Source organism: Saccostrea echinata, unplaced genomic scaffold (assembly GCF_033153115.1).
Source record: "Saccostrea echinata isolate AGI-Se365-2 ecotype Australia unplaced genomic scaffold, CSIRO_AGI_Sech_v1 ptg000015l, whole genome shotgun sequence".
Classification (NCBI taxonomy): domain Eukaryota; kingdom Metazoa; phylum Mollusca; class Bivalvia; order Ostreida; family Ostreidae; genus Saccostrea; species Saccostrea echinata.
The window spans coordinates 6720509-6742985 of NW_026889764.1; the positions used below are offsets into that span (position 1 = coordinate 6720509).

Sequence of the window (22477 nt, forward strand, 5' to 3'; positions counted from 1 at the left end):
GCATCAGTGCAATTAAAGTTACACTCGTTAGGCGGAAGGGGTTGTGACCTTGGAATATCATTCAGACAAGAGCAGTCTTCAAGCTAAAGTATTACAACACTAACTTATTTCGAAAACAACGTACAACAAATTAGAATGTTGTGATATTTCCCTGCCTTTATTAATTCCTTTTATAATACTTCCATGCCTTCATTTTCACCTTTATTAATTCATTTAATACGTTTTAAAGAAAATAACGCTGCTATGGTTAGAGAATTCAATGGAATAACTTTTATGGATATTCTTTGTCACATACAAAATAACATAAAAAAAAATTATTAGATACGTATTCAGTAAACCAAATGTATGTTACAGAATTATACCTGCACCGCAAATACTTTATGGTTGTGCAACAAGCACAATTCCTGACATCTTCCAGCTGAGGGAATATCCATGACGTATGATTTTACTGACATATTTTGAACAACCATTTGATGATAACATCCTTAAAATATATCATAACTGAATAACATATTAACATAATTATGAATGATTTAAAAGGGTCTGCTAAATTACGATGTTTGATGTAATACCTTTTATTTTTATCCAGTTTGATATTCGGATGTTTCTGCCACTCCAATACTTCCCTACTGAGTTTTGATTTTGATACGTTGTCAGTTTTCCTCCTTTTGTTCTGCATAAACTTTGGGCTTCAAACCAAGTATATGTTCCTATCCCTAATGGATGAATCACATTGGTCACCTTAAGTTATTGTTAAAAATACTTCTGTTACTTTGAATGTTTACGTTAAAAAAATACACCATTTGATTTCTACAACATTCAAAATCCTTATGTCATAAACACCTAAAACCAATTAATAAGCTTCAAACTAACAGCAAACAAACAAAAACAAATACAAAAAAAAGAGAGAAACAAAATCAATTACGTGTATTTACAAACTGTCAAGGGGCAAACAAGAGACAGATGGACCACTTTCCATTTTATTCTTTAGTTTATTTCTTTGTCACTGCAAAAGTTTTGATAGTATTCTTTTTCGCTACTAGAATCAAGTACATGCATAATATAATTATAATTATTTCAATCAATACAATTTCCCTACCATTTACTTCCGGTCCACTTACTAGATTCATGTAAAATTCTTACCTGAATATGTCATTAACATTACAAACAAGGAATAACAGTCATATTTCCTCATTCTGACATGATACATGATTTCATCTGGACCTTCAACTTCTGCTATGTTGTGGTGTTTACAGGCAGCCAAGTGACCCTTTAAATTAGTCATTATAATTTATGATGATTAGCTTAATAATTATTCTATTTGATACCACTGAATGTTGTTTATGAAATAAGACTAATTTTGAAGACAAACAAAAAGTGTCGTTCAATTTTATATAGTTTATATTATTTCCACATTTAATAGAAATATTTCAACAAAACATCCGGATAATTGTATTAAAAATATCTAAATACATGTGTGTCATATATTTCAGAATTATTTAAGACTGCAAAATTAAGGTCACGGGGCAACTAAAAATCTAAGAATTTAATTGGAATACACTATGTAATGCCATTGTCATAACTCTATAAAATTAATCAAAACAAAATGAAAATTAAACACTCAAACTGAGTATTGTCACATTTTAAAAATGCCAAATTATGATGTTATTTTATTAATTTTATATAATTGCAAAAGACAGGTAATCTTCACTGAATGGGAAAAAAGATTGGGTAGAAGCACGTCACGGAGCAGCAAGTAGATATATTATTTTTTGGTTGCACTCGTGAAAACTCCATAAAAAAGAAGCCAAAACAGAAAATAGGTCTAAAGTTAGCTATTCATGTGTAAAACGGCACATTGTATTTTTTCAGTTTAAGAGTTCCTGTTTGTGATTTTTGGATGATGGACAGCTTCTTAGGGAATTGATTGCCAGTAAAAAAAAAAAAAAAAAAAAAAAAAAAAAAAGCTTCACCATTGCGGAACTCGTGAAAGCAAAGTTAAGCCTTAAAACTTAATCCATGGCTTTTCCTATTTATAAATTCTACAGTTTACAAAATAGTGTAAAGTAACAACAAAAGTTGAAGCAATCGATGAACTATATTGCTAATGGGATTATTGTAATCAAACTAGGTGTGTCGTGGTATAAAACATTTCTAATGAATGGTTAAGGCGCCACTGACTGTATGTAAAATGAAGAGGTAGAGTATTTTTGAGAAGGGTCATAACGTTATATTTCTGAAGTTATATTGATAAGATTGTTTTATGCTGACAGAACATATAATTTTTTTAAGTAATATTACATGCCATTGTTGAATGAAAATGGTAACTTTATGAATTGTAACAATTGAAGGTATACAAGAATGTAAAACAAACAAAACGAATTTTTAAGTGTAACATAAGCAATAAATAAATGTATGAGAGACTGTTCAGTTACAAACTTGAATAAGAACACGAACCCTTATTCCATTACATAGTATGTCTCTCGTATTGTAATAAGGGAAACAAAAAAGTAAACATGATCTTTAATTATAATGGAAAAAAGCCTGCCAGTCAAAAAAAAAAAAAAAAAAAAATGGATCAGCGTTTTTTAATACCAAAGCAAGAGTGAAAAAGTATAATCTTAACGAGGCTGAGTCTAATTCGAGTGCGCATGACCTTGCGCAGCTTTTTAATTTCATGCATTCATATGTACGACATTACACCTTTCCCAAATATTTTGATTTTAACACAGAATTAAATTATTTGTAACGCCCATGGGCCTGAAAATATGCTTTTACGACAATTATTAGGGAAAAAACGCTGAAATGGCCCTTACGACGTCACTGTTTTCCGATTTTGTTAGCAATGCATGACGCTGAATAACGACTCATGACTCGCTTGTATATTCAAGACGTCCATGGATATTATACTAAAAACTGTTGACAGAACATCGAAAGAAACATACTAGCAACCTAAACATTGCTATTGTTTACCAAAATAATTCATCTGCGCCGATAATTTATCTGCACCGATATATATTTATGCCGCAATATGGCAATTTAAGAGGTATTGGGCATTGAAAAAAAATAAACTTTGTAATAATATACCTTCATCACCTGCATACGGGGTATATATCTCTCAGTTGATTCGATACGCAAGAGCATGCTCTACGTATGTACAATTTGTAAAACGAGGTAAATTATTGACAAATAAGTTGATGAAACAAGAATATCAGCTGTCTCGTTTAAAGTCATCATTTCGTAAGTTCTATGGTCGATACAATGACCTTGTCAGCAAATACAATTTATCATTGAGTCAAATGCTGACTGACGTTTTTCATACTAATTGTTAGACCATTATTTACACACTGAATTGTCGACGGATTTTTCTGTAATTTCCCGATCATGACAAGAAGCACACGGCGGGTGTGACCGATCGGCAGGGGATGCTCACTCCTCCATGGCACCTGATCCCACCTCTGATGTTTGGAGGTCCGTGTTTGCTCTGCTCCTATTTTGTATTGTATAATGGACTTTTGAGCTTGAATAGTGTTCGTTATCTCCATATATTTCATTCCTAGACCATCCTAGATGGTCAACTTTTTTAAAATTTCACAATTTGGTGACTTTTTACAATAACTTTAATGTACTTGGCTGAAAAAGAAATCACTAAGGCATAAATACAAAAAATATAGAAAAATATGATAATTTGGCTCTTTTCCAACGAATTCCCATAGAGTCCAATAGTAAAATTTGACAACTTTTGAGATGGCTCCCTAAGAAATCGGGACGGTAAACATTCGATTTTTTATTCTTAAAACAATAAATATAATAGTAAAAATTAATTAAAGAAAATTTATTAAAATCTCTAGGGTAGAGATAATTAGACTCGGCCTCGTTAAATGTTTTTAAAGTGACAAAAGATAGAAATTTACAGTGGTTGCAATACCGAATAAATCATAAAATGTTTACAACAACCACCTTTTTGCGAAAAAATGAAAAACTAGATTATGATTTCTGCAGCTTTTGTAGTAGAGATCGTGAAACACTGTAGCATCTTTTCAATAAATGTGTTGACATCAATACATTTTTAAGAAATTTTTATGCTTTGTTCAATGACTTCTTTTCATTTAATATCATTATTGGTAAGAAAATCTTTTTGATTGATTGTGATGAAAGTGAATAAATTGTCATTTGAAATAGCATATTATTTACTGTTCTACATGTAAAGAAATCTTTTATTTTTGCACAACTTTAACGCTATTTGGACCAATTTGTATAAAATTAAAAGACAACGAGCATTGAAAAACAAGTGTATTAGCTTATTTGATGAGAAATGGAAACCGTTTACTTAAGTGAATGAGTAAGAGTATCTGTATGTATGAATATAGAAATATTGTTAAAAAAGCAGATTCTTCCTTATATTTTGCATTTTTCTTGATTCTAGTATTATTGCAGTATCCTGCAGGGATGCGTATATTTATGTATGTATATTGTGAATGTTTTGTGAAGTAGTTAGATTCAAATTTCCTTTTTACAGAAAAAATGCCCAAACTTAGAAAAAATCATATTTAACTAGATTATGTTCAATCTTTGAAAATAAAATAATGTCATAAGATTAAGTAATGATGAAACGGTTTGTGTAAAAACAGCCAGAGTAACCTTACTTTTCTCCATCTCTTTCTTTTCTTTTGAGTGAAAGCCTATCAGTATGAATTGGTAAGTGATTGTTGGGTTATAAGGGTATGTAAAATCCTGACTGTGTATGATTTGAATAAATGTGTGATAAAAATATAGTCAGTGTAAGACATTGGATTATAATCTAAATACTTAGTTGAATAATTTTTTTTTCGAAGAATATTCCCTTATACTACTCTTCAACTTAAATACATGAGAATAATTTGGAATTCAGTTGCTAGGATATATCAATATTTTGGGTGATTGGAGAATCAGATATTAAAAGGATGTTAAGTTTTACTTACCTTTTTATATCTGTTTATTCTCTAATAGTACTTCAATCACTAACTTTTAAACATTTATCAAGCTTTGTGTGAAATAGACACCTTAGGTAGGTTATTTCCTGGCTATGATCTGAAACACATTGTGTTCGCTTTACATGTATATACAGGTGGTAATGATCCATAAAAAATCCTCTTGGGTTCAACACTAGATTTATTAGTATATGGACCTAGTGCTAGTCATTATTTGTGCTAGATTTTTCTTTTAAAATATACCAGTCTGCTACATATAAATAAATCGCCTATTATTTCCTTATTCATTTTATATTTATTGTCATTTATTGTCGTTTTCCTTAATGAGTGTGTCCTACGTCTTACTATAAGGAATATTTAAAAGCTATACATATGAAAATAACATTTTTGATGACACCTTCTACATGAATCAGCTTTTATGCTGTATGTAATAAGCATTCTTTTTATAGAAATTAGGAGTGTATTTATATTATTGCTATTCCCAAGTATATGATCTCTCTCTCTCTCTCTCTCTCTCTCTCTCTTACATATACTTGTAAATATGTGTAAATATTTTTTCTCCTTTATTTAAAAAGTAACAATTTGTTTATATATATTTTGCATTTTCCAGATTACTGAACAGGTTCACACTTGTAAACTCAATTTGCAGTTTAACGGATACCCCAAATATGCATGGATATTAGAGAGGTTGAGATTTTAAACTTGTACGCGTACGTGTACGTGTGCACAAACTTTGACGTACACGTACACGTTTTTTTGTAATTTGTCTGTTGAGATTTTAATGACGTGTAACGTGAACGTGTAGAGTGCAATCGGTGTCTCTGTTTCAACTATTTAGTAGTTTTGTGACATTAGTTTGACTTTAGTTAGTGAACAAAACATGTTAAAATAAGTGTTCATGAAACTTAACATCCTAAATAATTAACAACAATAACAGTTTCACACATAAATTGATCAGTTTTTATTGAAAAAGCTACAAGTTTACAACTACGTGTAGATGCCTTTTTACAAGTTGTAGGAACGTGTAGAAAACTTATCAACGCCAAAACTGATGACGTAATACACAAGAAATTTAGGGAATTCCCCTACTAGACGTACCCGTACACGTACACGTATGAAATCTCAACCTCTCTATTAAATTAGGAAATATAGAAGACAAGTGATATTTCAAATTTCTATGTAATCTACATGTACTTTTCACTTATGAATAAACAAAATAAAACTTAAGGTACTTTTATGTAACTCCATATCATATGTTTTTCACCAAAGTCTACAAGCTACTGCGTACGTACTTCGTGCATATGTCATGCCCTGTCATATGTTTTTCATCAAAGTTCATTAACTACTGCATTCGTTTTTCGTAGATATGTCACGCAATTTCATATGAATTTCATCACGCTACATTATATGTAATTCATCCAATTTTATTGGCTTCCCTTCGAGGATATTTTACTTATATTGAGGGCTGCACTCGGAACTTACGGTGAGCAGTGAAGGATCTTTTTTCTTACGACACGGGACCTAATTTATACTCTCTCATCCGAAGGACCAGTCTCCACGTCATACGGTGGATTCGAGCCAACTCCTCACTCCGTGACTCTAGAACAAACTCTCTAACCAATGCGCCAGGTTCGATTACTGCACTCATTCCTTGTCCTTATGTCTCTCCATGCCATATGTATTTCATCAAAGTTCATTAAATACCGTACGCATGATATGCCATTTCTTATTTGTTTTTTCTGCAAAGTTCATTAGCTACATGCACTTCTTTGCTATCTGCATTAAAATTTATGCTTACTTGTACCTTTACTGTTCTTTGTTATTGCAAGCATTGATATCAATTTCCAAATTATGTGCTGATACTTATTAATTAGCCACTTTCATACAGCCAAAAATTCTTCGTGAAGTTCTTCTGTATTCTCCGCAGATCTATATAATATTTTTATTTTCTTTAGATTTTATATAAATGCTCAAATAAAGCAACAACAGGAAGGATGACTAGAGATAGAACTTGAATATAAACATTGCTATCATAGCATTTAATACTACCAAGAACATCGATGAGGGAAAGACTTAAAGAGTCAGTGATAATTATTAATGCAGCATGATATTCATATTTAAGCAAATGTTGTTTGAATTACCACCGTTGATGATTTTTAAAAAAAGACAAATGTATGGAATTACAGTTAATCAAAGTGATTCATTGAGGGAAATCTGCTTATCAAATATTAACAAGTTGTATGATGAAGTCGTGGAAATTGGATAGATAACAATTCTACGAATTAAGGTAGAAGTTCGTATTGATTTTTTTCCCTGATTACCTGATAACAAAATACGTCATTTATCTAAAGATAAAATGGTACATTTTCAATGAAACTGAAAGCTTTTGCATCGGCTCGTTGACAATAAATCTAACCGTATTGAAATTCAATATAAATCGATTCGCTTCCTCTACTCTGCAACTGAAATTTCTAAAGGTTCTATTCGAATAGATCTGTCGTTGGATGTGAATGTATCAAACACAAGGATATTCTTGATCTCCATCGATGTATTTATAACATGTATGGTTATTGGTCGTGTATGATTTTAAATCGTGTTTTATGGTAGGCATCATTCCTAATTTAGTCTAGAAAATCGAGACAGTTGTCATGTTTTAAGAAAGAAGTTTAGAGATATTAAGTGACCAGATGTTCCTAAAAGCACCCGTCTATAGAGAGTTACCTATATAAAAAAAGGGGAGTAAAGTGTTATGAAGATAAAAGGGATATGTTTGTCAAATTCAACTTGAAAAAGAATAACAAGATTTTTTTTTTTCTGCAGATGTATTTTACGCATGTTTAACCGCTTGTGATCGCTTGCTGTGGTTCATGAATGATTACAGAAATAACTTCTAGTGAGAAATTTATTTGAAAGTTCATACAGTATACATTATGACAACTGTATTACTGAATATCGGTGGTTCCATATTTCAAACAACATTTGAAACTCTGGAAAAAATTCCAGGCACAAAACTTAGTTGTCTCAAACGAGATATCTCAGTCAAAACTTCCAGAGCGTCTTTCTACTTTGACAGAAACCCGGATGTTTTCAATAGCATTTTGGATCTTTACAGAACGGGAGAGCTTCATTTTCCTTCAAACATATGCGGGGCTACTATAAGAAACGAGCTTGAATTCTGGGAAATTGACAAATCCTATCTCAGTGAATGTTGTTTAAAAGCTCTCTACAAACATGAAAATGACATGTGTATTTTGCAAGAAATCAAGAATCTTGAAAAATATAAAGTTTTGGATGTTCCTAAGGAAGAAAGTCGCAAAGGGTGTTGGCGAAATTGCATCTGGAAAACACTGCAATATCCTGCATCATCTCGAAAAGCAAGCGTAAGTTAAAACTGGTAAAAAGAAATAAATTAAGAATTTGGACTTTTAAAAAAATTAAAGAAAAAATGAATACGGTAGTCTTATCTTCCACATTTTTCTTTCAATAGCTTTTTATATCAGCTTTTAATATAAAGAACTGTTTATTCATGCAAAAATTATACTGATATATTATATTAATATTCTGAAGTATTTTATTGCCAAACATTTTGAATAATAATAAAAATGAATGTTTCCTCTTTTGAAAAAGGTTTTCAACATTCTGTACTTATTGGTCGTGGTTCTGTCAACATCGGTATTGTTCTTGAGTACACTTCCTAGTCTCAGGCAGCCAACCTCCAACAACTTCAATGAAACCATAGCTGTTGAGAAACCCCATATCTACACCAAAACTATTGTAGCACCACCTGTTTTCTACTTAGATCTTATCTGTGGTATATTTTTCACGTTTGAGTACATAACACGTATTGTCGTGACGCCAATAAAATGGAGGAAGTTTTTCTGTACACCACCTAACGTTATTGACGTTGTGGCTATTATAGCATTTTGGAGTTTGTGTTCTTTAGTTATTAACCGGCCAGACTTTATGGAAGACAAAACATTCTCTTATGTAATCATGATCCTGTCTTCTGCACGGCTGCTTCGATTATTCCGGTTCTATAGATTCCTCAATAGATTCAGAAGTTTTGACGTTATAAACCTAGCCGTTCGGGCAAGTATTTGTCAGTTTGGAATTCTTATAGCTGTTTTTATTCTTTCAAATTTATTTTTCGGATACCTGATTTATTATGCTGAGTTTGAAGAAAAACATTCATTCAGTAATGCCTTTCTTGGGTTTTGGTGGGCTGTTGTTACTATGACTACGGTAGGGTATGGTGACGTAGTGCCCACGTGCTATCTTGGACGCGTCGTAGGAATGGTATGTGCTCTGACGGGAATTCTTATTCTTGCTATGCCAGTTGCCGTTGTGACTTCAAATTTTACTGTTTACTACAACAAACTTAAGGAATACACGAATCATAAGCACGCAGAGGAAAGAAAATGTGAAAGTAGATCCCGTCTGAAAAAAGCAAAAGAAAATGGATCTGTTTGCCCGATGCCTGTCTTAACTTTAGAAAAAATAGAATCACCCACAATATATCTAAACGGAACTGAATCTTGAGTATACGTAATAATTGCAACAAACAGACATGTTTAGAACTAATCTATATTTCATTGTCATTTCTACGTTGAGTTGAATAATGTAATAAAAGAAATATTGAATTTGAAATTGAAAATAATATATAATGTTATTATTCATAAAGGCCTTTATCTGAATCAAAGTAACATTGATTGCAGCAGTCTAAATAAAGGATTCAGGAATGCACTTTTGTAGAAACTGGTTTTATTGATCCGTCAATTCCATAGTTTTAAAAAGTGTTCATATCTATGGAATATGCGACAATTAATACTTGCATATCAAATTTCAGATGATGTTCTACTGTAGAATTGTAAACGAAAATAGTCTCTAATGTGTTCAGATGCGTTTTCTTACTATTTATTTTGAAAATGTAAAGGTTTGATATATACTTTTGAATACATGTAGGGCTTACTAAGAAATATTATCTACGTTCTATGTTATGAATTTCTTTTTTATATATCTGACCACCTCATAGAAGCATATTTATTTAAAAATAGTGATTAAATAATACCCAAAGCTGTAAAGAACTTTAAGCAATTTTTTGTTATGTACTTGTATAGGTCATAATCTATTCCCAACACTCCGAACTTTCTTAATAAACAGGGATAAATCTTAAGAAATAGTGATGCCATTACCAAATGGCCTTTTACCCTTCTCTAAGCGTTTAACATGCTACCATAGTCTTTGTATGTAACGCTACTGGTGATCAATAAACTTTCCATAATATCTACATCAAACCTTGAGAAAATATAGAACTACCACTGTGAAAGTATTGATTTTTTTTCTAATTTCTTCACCTGGGTGCCTGTTCCTAGTTTAATTATATTACACTGTACTTATCATGATGCATTTTAAGAAATTAAATTGCATTGTATTATATCCTTCGCAACATAAAATTTGTTTCTCCATTTTACATAGGCAAACGATTTTAAAAATAATGTAGAAGTATTGTAAATTTTTTCCTACTTTGTTCATACATGTACTTACGATTTGATATCTAAATGTGTCAATTTTGGAGATGGTCTTTAAGGTTATCTTATATACTAGTATATTGAAACCAGGAACTAATGTATTTTTTTTTGTTTATCAATGACCAGGAATAAAAAAAACACTATATCGTTAATCATATACATTTATCGATTACGGATATCAAAGTTGTGCATATTCAGTTTATAATGTTCGATTTCCCATTACTATGGAATGCAGATGTTATCAATGCATCACTTTTAGCTTCTCCTTTGGGTCCTCTTCGAATTTTCTCGTTATTTTATTTGTTTAAGATCAATGTTCCTGTTAAAATCGATATTTTTGATGAAAGAAATGATTTATCGATATCATTTAAGTTTGTACCTACGGAACACATACGATTAAAAAAAAGTTATTGTATTCTTTATCAAACGACGATAACGATTTCGTGGCATAATACATCTAAACACTAAGGGGTTAGAAAGCTGATAATGTTTTTATATCGTTTATTTTCAGCAAAAATGATAATCCAAGCAACATATTAACACTTTGAATTCAAGAATCACACAACTGTTTAGAGATTTCCCTATTTTGTTAATGTTCGTGTTTAGCATTGTAGTCGTTGCGTCCATTTCCAAAAATTGCTGCATTATAATCCCGAATTTCTAGTTTTACTTGATTTGTCCAACCTTTCTTAATCGAATGAGTGCAAACGTATATTTAGTATATCTAATATACAACAAATATTATTTAGAGAAGCAAGAATGGTGTGAAAAAGAAAGGGTCGGAGATAAAATATGCAAGAGATGTTCTTCTAATAAGACAAGTTAGAGCTAAGCACAAAAAAATCGAAATGGATGAAAATACATAGATTTAATTTATCTTATCTTAAGGAGGTTGGATCTTGCCATCAAAAGTAATGAGCATTTTTTATCAAGTATATTTTTAGAATTTATACACATAGCTTGATTAAAAATCAAAACAAAAAAGGGGGTCAATGCGCGTCTTTTGGCGCTACAGAGCATTTAGTTTGACCTTTTTGCACTGTAAATATGTCTTACACATAAATCAATTTTTAAAGTTTTTCCTCCAATATTTTTTATTCAAATAAATTATGGGAACAAACACAGTCTTATTTCATCTTGAATAGACACATTAAAATTTGTGACAACGAAAATTTTTTTTTCAAATTACTCCGCATGTTCAATTATTTGACCTTTTTGCACTCAAAAAATTTCATTTTTCTGCCATTAAAAATTTAACAAGCAAAAATATCATTTGAAAGTAATGACATTTTACTGAAATTAAGAAGAATGGTTAAAAGTATCTTATATATTCAGAAAATAAAATAAAAATTGGGGGTCTCTGATGTTAATTTTAGATATTACTAAAATAGTGCTAATTTTAAGCTTAAAATAGGGATATTTCTTTCTTGATTTTCACAATATATTTGCTATATTTATCATATATGATGATAGAATTCATGACAGTTTATTTAATATATAATTTAGGACCAGTATAAAACAGTTCACTGCACAAAATAACTCTATGTGCAGACTGCATGTAAAAATAGGAATCCAAATATAACATACTTTAAGTACTTCGTAAGAGAAAAAATGATCATTTTCTTCTAAAAAAAACCTTCCGCCACAAAATATGGTTCCTCACTTAATGCTTTTGGTATGGAATTTAATAATGGAGTTTTAACTAAATATAGTTTATTTAGCATTGTAGAATCCAAAATTATTGTAAGAATTAAAACTTTATGCAGAATTTTGAAATATAGGTTAAGATATAAATCTCCTCGAAATCTCAGGAGCAAACCTCGTTAAGCACGCAGCATAGATGGGTATTTTGATAACAGTCTCGATGTATCAATTTCCACAAAAGTAATAATGCGTTCTTCTGATCAATGATACTGCTCAGTTATTCTTCCTAAAAGGTTTGATGTAATCACTTCAAGCACGAAAAAGATACAGGGATATTGATATTGGATCCTATGTTCATTTTCAGATTAATATTTCCAGTTTTCGACATATTGTAATATTATTGGAAATAAATTGGAGATAATATGTTTTATGCATTCATATGTATCTAAGAATTTTTCTGTTAACAATTTAGCTATCTGTATATTATGTAAAGTGTTAACTTAGGCTTCGTAAACTACTTGCATGTTATGTAATGATTAGTCTCAGATTTTAGGGACCTTGCGGTGTTTAGCTAATAGTTACAATGTGATCACATGATCAGTATCAATATTAGATGCTCAAGCTGCAAGTGTCTGTGCACGCTGAAATTTGTAAAGGAAAACATACCCACCACCACCCCGTTCAACCGTCCCATTGGTAGTTAATTCTTTACATAGTGTTATTATCATTTTGTTTGTTGGCCTATTGAAAAGGGAGATAACTTCTGGTGCACAGTAATAGTTAATTTGTACCTACATTTACTCGTAATACACATCCTGTCCAAAATTAATAATTAACCATTTGATATAAAATCAAATAATCTTGATTGTTTGTTACCACCTTATTTTTCAACAAAAGTGTTTGATAAAACTTGGGTTTTTGGTTGGCCTATTGTTGGTTGCCACCTTATTTTTCACCATAAGTGTTTGATAAAATTGTATTTTTGATTACTATCATGCTGTACCTTTAAGTTTTGGGAGATCCAAATCCTGGTGTATATACAAATTGTAGAAAAACATAGGATCTTCCAATTTTCATGTCTTACCTTTGTGTCATTAATAAATGACATATTTACAACTATATTCATTCTAATTTTTGTATTCTGGCTGAAAAATAACAAAGCTGCGGGAAACAATATGTTTAAAAATTTTCATTCTGAGCATATGGAAGGCATAAATTTGTATTACAGTACTGTATTATATTTATAACAGCTAGTCATATGAAATAACGAGTTGTCTATTTTAGTGAATATGTACTGCTTGTACTTAAAGTAATCAAAAAAAAAAAAAAAAAAAAAAAAAAAAAAAAAAATCTGGATTTCTCATTGATTCGGCAATCAGAAGTTAAAACTTATTCACCATGCGTAATTCACGATTTAAATAACGAACTCTACCCTGTATTATGTGGTGGGTTCACTATTCAACTTACTGTAAGTGCACTAATAAATTCACTGAGCGATTAACCGTCGAAGGAATTGAGTTTACGAGACTGCGTATAATGCATGTACATGTAATCTTATAAATCAATAGAGAACAAGGAGCTGGATAATGTCCTGGATCTCAAATTTAAGCTTCATTATCAGGGAGGGGCTTGGGAATGAAAAAGTTTACTCTTAAGGGAATTGAGATTATTAAACCTGCAGCCCCTATAGCTAGCCTGGTCATAAATGGTGAGAGTGTGTATAACATAGTGTACTGTCTTATGGGATACATAATATAGGGGGTTTGATACATCCAGAATCCAATATATATATATATATATATATATATATATATATATATATATATATATATATATATATATATATATATATATATATATATATATATATATATATATATATAATTTTTTTTTTTTTTTTTTTTTTTTTTTTTTTTTTTTTTTTGCGTAGATCTTATGTTTCCTCAGAATAAAGTCCTGTTAAAGGTTGCTTGATCGTTCACTCATTTTTTCCTACGCAGATGAAAAGTTGAAAAAGTTGAGAACCTTGCTTAACGTCAGACGTGACGTTTCATGCATTACATTTGTATCAACTAATAAGGGAAATAATTACTGTTCAAAATAATAATTAATGTTCAAAAGTTGCATAAAATAACAAATGAAGGTCAAAAGATGGACAAATACGTTGAAGAAATGAGAAAACTGAAGATAACAAACATTAATCGATCTAAAAAAAAAAAAAATACATACAGTACAAATCTGGGAACAGGGCATAGAACACCAACCCCTGGAAATTCAAGAGGTGGGATCAGGTTCCTATATGTTCCTATATACAGATATTGGAAGAGTAAGCATCCCCTGTAAACAAGTCAAACAACCTTGAGCCCTGTGTATTGTTCAGGTAGACGCAGCAATCAAAGCAAAGGCCTAACAATTGGTATGAAACACGTCAGCCAAAATACCACTCAATGATAGGTTATATTTGCTTTCAAGGTCATTATAACGACAATAGAAATTACGAAATGTTGACTTAAATCGAGGTTGTTGAAATTCATGTAACATCAACTTATCTGTCAGTAGCCTGCCAAGGTTTATAATTGATCGAGAAATTCTGTTTAAGATGTTGAGTATTATGCACTGTACGGTTTGTCTATGATTGAAATGTTTGGAAGCAAAAGTTTGGGAATATATGTAGGAAATACAGGGTGTAGACTTCAACTTGAAATATGGTGGAATGCAAGACTGGACTTTTTTATGATTAAGTTTAAAGAACCGAAGGTTTAAGTCATAACCATCTTACAAGTGGTGGCTTAAAGAGCTCGTGCTGTATTTACACAGGATCAATGACCTGGAAAAAACTTAACTATTGCTGCACTTTTTGGTAATTACATGTTACAAATACCGAAAGAGACGTGACCCTTATTTCTTGTCCCCGAGGCGTTTAAAATATACTCCCCCATACGTTGAAAATGTTTCCCCATGCGTTTAGCGATACAGTATTATTTAGTGTGCATATAGATTACATTACAATAAGAGATCAAATATCATTCTCCAGAAAATACTTTGAAATGCGTGTCAATGCAATAGAATATGGATATGAATTGGCAAAACTTCGTACGCACTGTAATACGGGCAAATGACGTGACCGGAATAAAATAAAACCGAATTATAAGCTACTCGTCCTAAATGTGAAGATGAGAGTAAATATGGAATATGATAATTTTATAATACTAATATCTGTTCTTGATTTATCGTATTTTGTTCAACAGCAATTTTCAAATACAACAACATACATATGAATATAGATGGTCGCCAAAAATAAGCGTATATACAACACATGAATATTTTATATACTATTTGAGCATATGTTAGCTTATGCATGTATCGGAGAGAATACGGTCAAATTGTGTTATATGGGAAAAAAACTCATATCAATGACATAGTTAGCCTATTTATTCTACCACGCATCTTAAATAGAAAAAAAATGTGTATGACAAGATTGCTTTGGAACAAGTAAACACCCATTGCTGTATTTTAATAAAGGTTTATTATGGTATGATGGAAAACGACCAAACCACTGATGAGAAAACGGTACCCCGAGGTAGAAGTAATTTGTTATATCATCTCCAGAGATTAAGGGTGATTAAAATGACACAGTTCTTTTCATTAGATTGGGCTTTTGCATGCTTTCCGATATTGCTCTAGTGTGCTTGCATTGACATTGACGTTGCAGATAAAGAAAACACATTGTTTTAATATTTATAATGCAGTCTTGCATGGCATGTTATTGTCGATAATAGACAAACCGGCTTTGTATGCCTTAAAGTAAAATACGATACCTAATGTATCGTTATTATTAACATGCAGAAGCAAGAAGCTACAAGTAGGAATTATGGTGATCATACACACACTCTGCTGTTTTTGTAGATCTACTTTGCGAATGATTAATGGATAAGTGTGCAGATTGAAATACAAAGCTTTTCCTCATTGCTTGATAATTCAATACTTAGGAATAGATTTGTCAAAACTTATTAAACTAATCAAAAAAGCTTTCACTGCATTCATCAATTACTCTTAGTGACATACATCAGCCATCTTGAACAGTACGAATCTTATTGGCACTGCAATTTGAAATCACAAAATTTTACCATATCCATAGAATCAAAATCTAGGCCTTTTCAATACTGAATACAACCATTCCCATCGATAGATTAAAGACAGGGTTTTGGAGATCATAGACAACTCCTATTTATCAGCATAATTACTTTGTTTAAAAAACATTCTGATTCTGCACACAAGTACTCTAAGGCTGATATTAAAAAGATGTTTGAGTTTCTCTTTGACGATTTATATCTAATTTTTGGAGACCAGGTCTTCCGTCGATATTTTGGAGTTCCCATAGGTTCTAATTGTGCCCCGTTATTAACAGACCTGCTTTTGTATTTTTTGTAAAACAAAATTCATTCAAAAAATACTACATGAAACAAAGTCTCTTTTTGTTGTATTCAATTCGACATTAAGATATGTCGGCGACGTTTTGTCACTTAAAAAATTCATTCTTAAATTTATTCAGTATATCCGACTAGATTTGAAAAAGAGAGAACACATAGTCGGACATATCTAATTCATACTTTGGAGATATACTAGAGAAAAATATTGATGGAAAACTTACAACTAGACTTGTTTTTTTCTGTTGTCAACTTCCCTTATTTATGTAACAATACCAGTATACACGTATAAAAAAGGTGAAGATAACTAACAGTGATCGATCTTATCATCTCATCAACGGGATTTATGACTCCCTGTTGATTTTTATACGCTAAAGCATATATATTCTACATATATTTTTTTCGAAAAGGAGGCAGACCACTTACAAATAAGTTGAAGATACTGGGATATCAACAATCTCTTTTCTGTTTTTAAGAACTGCATTTGTTTTATTGTGATACCTTCGCTGAATGATCTTTTATTTTACTCAAAACAGTAAGTTAACAAATGACTTACGTATATATAAAAATAAAAGTAAATTCGCCGTTGTTTGAAATGATAAAACCAATAATTGCTGCAAATTGTAATTTTTCTTTTTTTCTTTGTTTATTTATTCAATTTACGTTAATGGTCTCTTAAATACTTTGAATATGATAAAGAGTGTTCAATTGATACTTGGTTCAATGAAGAAATTTGTTGTTTTAATAAATGTATGATGAAGAAAATGTTTGCGATATTTTTAATCAACAACGATGTAAAGCATCGTCATTTGAAGTAAAACTTTAGGATAGCTTCAGTGTTTTTAAAAACACTTTTTATATACTTACATCTCCACGTTGGAAGAATTCTATTACTGCAATCTACTTCTGCGTAATGTTCACATCCTTCTGTTGTAACAGAAAAGACGTAAAGGTATTTGCATTCAAACAAATGAGAGTGTGGCTTCCACCAGAACAGACTGTTTTCTAGAAGAAAAGTTTACACTCCCTCCGATATGTCAAGACCAGTTAAGGTCGGATGCTTCACATCTCGGTCAACATTGCATCTATTGACTTTTGAGAGACAAAATATTTTGGCTGCTTTTGAATAAACATTAAAGTATGCCGTGAAATCAAATGAATGAAATAACAGAATTTTTTTTCTTCAAACAAATCAAGAGCAGTTGCTTTCCCACGGACTGCTGCATCTCTTCGAATTAGATGAATCTTTTTATAATGAATTCGACAAAAAAGTTACGCGACATTCAAATTTATGGGGCAAACAATAATGTTAACAATTTTATCTTTATTTCAAACCGTTCACGGTAGCTCAATCGGTAGAGCGTTCGCTTCGAGATCGGGAGGTCGTGCCAGTTCGAATCTCGGCCGCGACTGACCTAAGTCGATAATAAATGGGTAGCAACTGTTCCTTCGCCATGCGCTCGGCACTTTGAAGTGAAAGTTGCGGGTCCTTCGGATGAAACCTTAAAAAGTCGAGGCCCCGTGTCACGGCAGGCGTTGGCACGATAAAGATCCCTCACTGCTCAATGGCCCTGAGTGCCGAGTAAAGATCAAAATTTGAAGCCCTTCACCGGTATATGGTGACGTCTCTATATGAGTAAAAAATTCTCGAATGGGAGGTAAAACAAAATACAATCAATCAATCTTTATTTCAAATGAAAACGCCAAAAATTGCATCAATGGTTTAGAATATTTTTTGACATTAAGGTTCATCGATACACTGATAAGAGAGATAACTCTAACTGCTATTAATTACTATTATTCCTTTATAAAACCGTCAAGTTAACAGGCCATTTATGTTAAATTTTGCACCACAACGTATGCTGAAATTGTGTGCATTTTAATTATAAATTAGATTTCTTTTGGATAAACATAAGCATCGTGGAAAAAATTATATGAGTGAGCAAAGGGATGGTGAACATTAAATGAAGGGTTTATGCACTAAAATCAATATTTATTAAAAATGTACACGAATAGCTAACACATAAATTTCAATGAATAAGGTGATAGCTACATGTATAAAGTGAATTTGCTATTGAATATAATATTCAAAATAAATATTTCAGAGTCTGTAAATTTACAGGTAGGTTACTTTTTTAAGAATTTTTTTTTTCATAATACTTTCTTCTCACTTATTTGATAAAAATAATAAAAGAATGTATTTTATAAAAGAGTTTTACGGCCCCCAATGCTCACCTAAGTACTGAATCGACATACCATGGGAGTACTTAAATATCAATATGACTAATATGGCATTGCAGTTATGAAGAACATTAATATTTGTTTTCTTTAAACATACAAGTACATTATGTAAAAGTTTATCCAGATATAAGACTACAACTATAGTCCATTACTAAACCTTGAATCCACACAACTCTAAAATGTTTGCAAATAAATGGTTAAATAATGTAGTTCTTGAGAGGATTTTTGAAATATTTTCTTGCATAGTCTAATGTAATAATTTGATCTATTGTAGTCTCACGATACCTCATGGGGCCATAATTTGAATAATATATAGAAGTACAATTGTCGTTTTGTACATACTGTTGTCTCTTACTATATGCATAGGGTCTATACCCTCATTACTTTTCTAATTTTACATTACGTGGCTCAGAGAAATGGTTTGGCATTTTAAAAATTTCAATTTTCAGAAAATTACCTTTTTGTAAAAGTGTGTTATCTAGAGTTTTCAAATCGGACGATTTTTAATAACCGGTTACTCGCTCACATTTCCGATCTAGTACCCGGTTACTCGGATGATTTTTGTTACAGTTTCCATGTCTATTATTTATCTCATCCTTTACTTATCGGTAGACATAAAACACATGTACAGAAGTAAGTGTATATGAACTTCATGTACAATTATAAACTCAAACTCACAGACAATATCTTCAAAGAATTCTGATTTTAGATGTCACTTGAAACGGGCAGTTGTTTTGTTTAAGATAATTTTATCGACAAACGAAGAAGAAAAACGATTTTGCAGCTTGGGGATGATATTTCCTGCCATAGAGAAAATGCGTTCTGATGGTATTGAACTAGCTGGAATGGCTAAGAATCGACAAGCGAGAATGGATATATGGGGATATCAAATTTGTCTCTCATCATTGTAACGGATCTGTGTCGGTGTCCATTCGTTCCCTAATATGTAGATCAATTTGTGATTCATTTGCACACGCCTGCCATGTTCATCGTCAATTTAAAAACCAGAATGCGTTTCACTTTTGTTTTTTAGGTGCACATGGCTCTATATTTACTGACTGTTTAACTGGTTTCCTAATTGTGTTTTAATCTTAGGTGATTTAACATATTTGTAGTCCCACCTGTATACGATAACTCCAATCCACATAATTTACATTTCACAGATTTGGAATAAGCTGTTCTTTTAAAATACTTCCAAGCTTTAGACGTCTGCGGCAGCACCTTGTTTAATTATGTTCCTCTGACAAGCATAGCTAGGTCTACCTGAGTTAAATATAACTCAGGTCTTCAAAACTTTGTAATCAAAACAAATCGATCCTATTTGTGAATCACTAGATCAAGTCTAACGGTAAATAAAATTAAGCAAATGTTTGAGTTTACACTTATAAACAAAATATCATTTATTTTCTACTTATTTAGTATGCAAAATGTATTTTTATCCGAGTAAATGAATAGCAGCTTTTCTAAACCATACTCGCATCGTTAACTTGGTACTCGTTGACAACACTAGCATTATCGAAATTCATTTTTTTACACGATGTAAATTATGTAAGTGTAAAAAAAATACGTATGTATACATATGTAATGTTGCAAGTATACTACATGTATGAACAATTATATTCACAAGATGAAACACTTCCTTTAAGTTTGGCTTAATGGTGGCTTATAGGTCCTTAATGATGGTTTAATGGTTGTCTTTAAGTCACCATTAAGCAACTTTAAGCTACCGTAATAAATACACTACCATTAAGTTACCATTAAGCCATCTCAAAGTCCTTAATGGATGCTTAAAGGTAGCTTAAATGTGGCTTTATGGTGGCCTATAGGCGCTTAATGGTAGCTTCTAGACAATCATTAAGTCATCATTAAGCCACCATTAAGCCAGACTTATAGGTGCTTAATGTCCAAACTCCATTAAGCTACCATTAAACCACCATTAATCCACCATTAAGTCACCATTACGCAGTCGATAAAACTGCTTTTATGGGTTAAATATCATTTTTATAATGATTTCTTAACAAAAATTATAAATGTCGAGTTTATACATTTGTTAATTCGGCGAAAATAATGTAAAAGAAAGAAATTTAAAAAAAAAATTAAATGAAAAAAAAATCAGTCGTAACAGGATTTGATCTCACGACCTTTAGATTGGAGGGCGAACGCTCCAACAACTGAGCTATTGAGGCTGTTTCCCATGTATAGTTTCGTTTCCTGTTAGCTGACCGGGGACTAGTGGGGACACCTAATTAAGGTCTATTGTCTAACTAGTCGATATACTGTACACTGTTTATTTTGTCCCGCTTCTCAATGTGTATAAATCTGGTCGGATGCCCTGTTTTATCTGATCGGCTGTTCTTCTGAAAATTGATTTTGAAATAACAATCATTGAAGACCGACTATATTTTGATCAATTCTTACTTCTGCATTATTTTTAAAAAATTCTTACTTCTGCATTATTTTAAATAAATTCTTACTTCTGCAGAATTTTAAAAGAAAGGAAAAAAATAATGGCACTTAACCACGAATTAATTCAAATCATTCATGAAGTAATTCAATGATCGGCAATATACTCTATACCTATATATTTTTTTAAAATCTTAAACATTTCTCTACCCAAAGAAAAATTAAGAGACTTAGAAATATTCCAGAAGAAAATGACTCTAATTACAACATTTCCTATGAATTCGGCAGCGGAACTTGGCTCTCCAAGCACGAAAGAAAAATATGTGATTTTTTAATAAATTAATATTAATATATTATGTATTTATGGATAAAAATGATTTTAAAAAAAGTGTTCAAACAAACTGATTTTCGGTAGCGAAAATTTTAAGGCATTTGGTGAAGCTTTCTCAGTTCCCGAGTTTATACGCATTGACAAAAATGTTAGAAATAGCGAGAAAAAAATTATGAATTGAATAAGTATTTGCGTAAAAGATATTGAAACAACTTCAAACTTAACAAGTTAGTTCAAAGACTTGATACTGGATGCGTTAAGGTGGTTTAATTAAGTTTGGACATTAAGTCACCATTAAGCTGCAGCTTAAAGGTGGCTTAATGGTAGCTTAATGAAGTTTGGACATTAAGCACCTAGAAGCTGCAGCTTAATGGTGGCTTAAAAGAATTAACTTCTATAAGCCACCATTAAGCTACCATTAAGCCACCATTAAACAATTGCTTAAAGATGGACTTTCGTCCTGTGATTTACACTGTACTAAAGCAAAAAATGTGGATAACGCGCATCCGGTATATGCCGTCTCTGGGTTGTCCTTTGTAAAGTTCATTCTATCATATGAGATATTTTTAAATATTTCTGTATATCGAATACAAGTCTTCGTGATTGTTTTCTTTTTGGCAAATTGTTTCATGCTTGATTTTTTAAATCCGTCTGAGAACCATTTCTTGTTTACAACTATTTGACCTTGACATAATGTCTACATATGTCAAAGTCATCATCGTCACTTTCATCAGCGAAGTACGAGATACATGTCGTATATATAAGTAAATTTATGAACATAATGTATTTTGTTTTGTATACATCACACAGTCAGAGTTCATGAAGCAATAAAGACATGGAAGATAATAAAGATACTTGTACGGAAGTTTAGCTTCCTTTTAACATGGTTGGCAAGCAAACATCAGCTTGTTTATGATCAGTTTTAGATAAAAC

At 31.5% G+C, this 22477-nt stretch overlaps 2 protein-coding genes and 1 long non-coding RNA gene across 3 annotated transcripts in view; 2 read left to right on the forward strand and 1 right to left on the reverse strand.

Annotated features, from left to right (window-relative positions):
* LOC133187460 (uncharacterized) overlaps positions 1-22477 on the reverse strand; it is a 204496-nt gene that overhangs the window by 120036 nt on the left and 61983 nt on the right. The gene's annotated exons all lie outside the window — the stretch shown is intronic.
* Positions 1-22477, forward strand: part of LOC133187459 (nuclear receptor-binding factor 2-like) — a 108723-nt gene that overhangs the window by 22360 nt on the left and 63886 nt on the right. The window lies entirely within an intron of this gene.
* On the forward strand, positions 7878-9509 carry LOC133187799 (potassium voltage-gated channel subfamily C member 3-like). Its single transcript, XM_061323199.1, has 2 exons — positions 7878-8350; positions 8598-9509. The coding sequence occupies exons 1-2, from the start codon at positions 7901-7903 to the stop codon at positions 9507-9509; spliced, it is 1362 nt and encodes a 453-aa protein (XP_061179183.1). The 5' UTR covers positions 7878-7900.

Coding starts and splice junctions, on each gene's coding strand:
- LOC133187799 (XM_061323199.1), top strand. CDS start 7,901: ATGACAACTGTATTACTGAATATCGGTGGTTCCATATTTCAAACAACA. Junction 8,351..8,597: donor CATCATCTCGAAAAGCAAGC/GTAAGTTAAAAC, acceptor CTTTTGAAAAAG/GTTTTCAACATTCTGTACTT.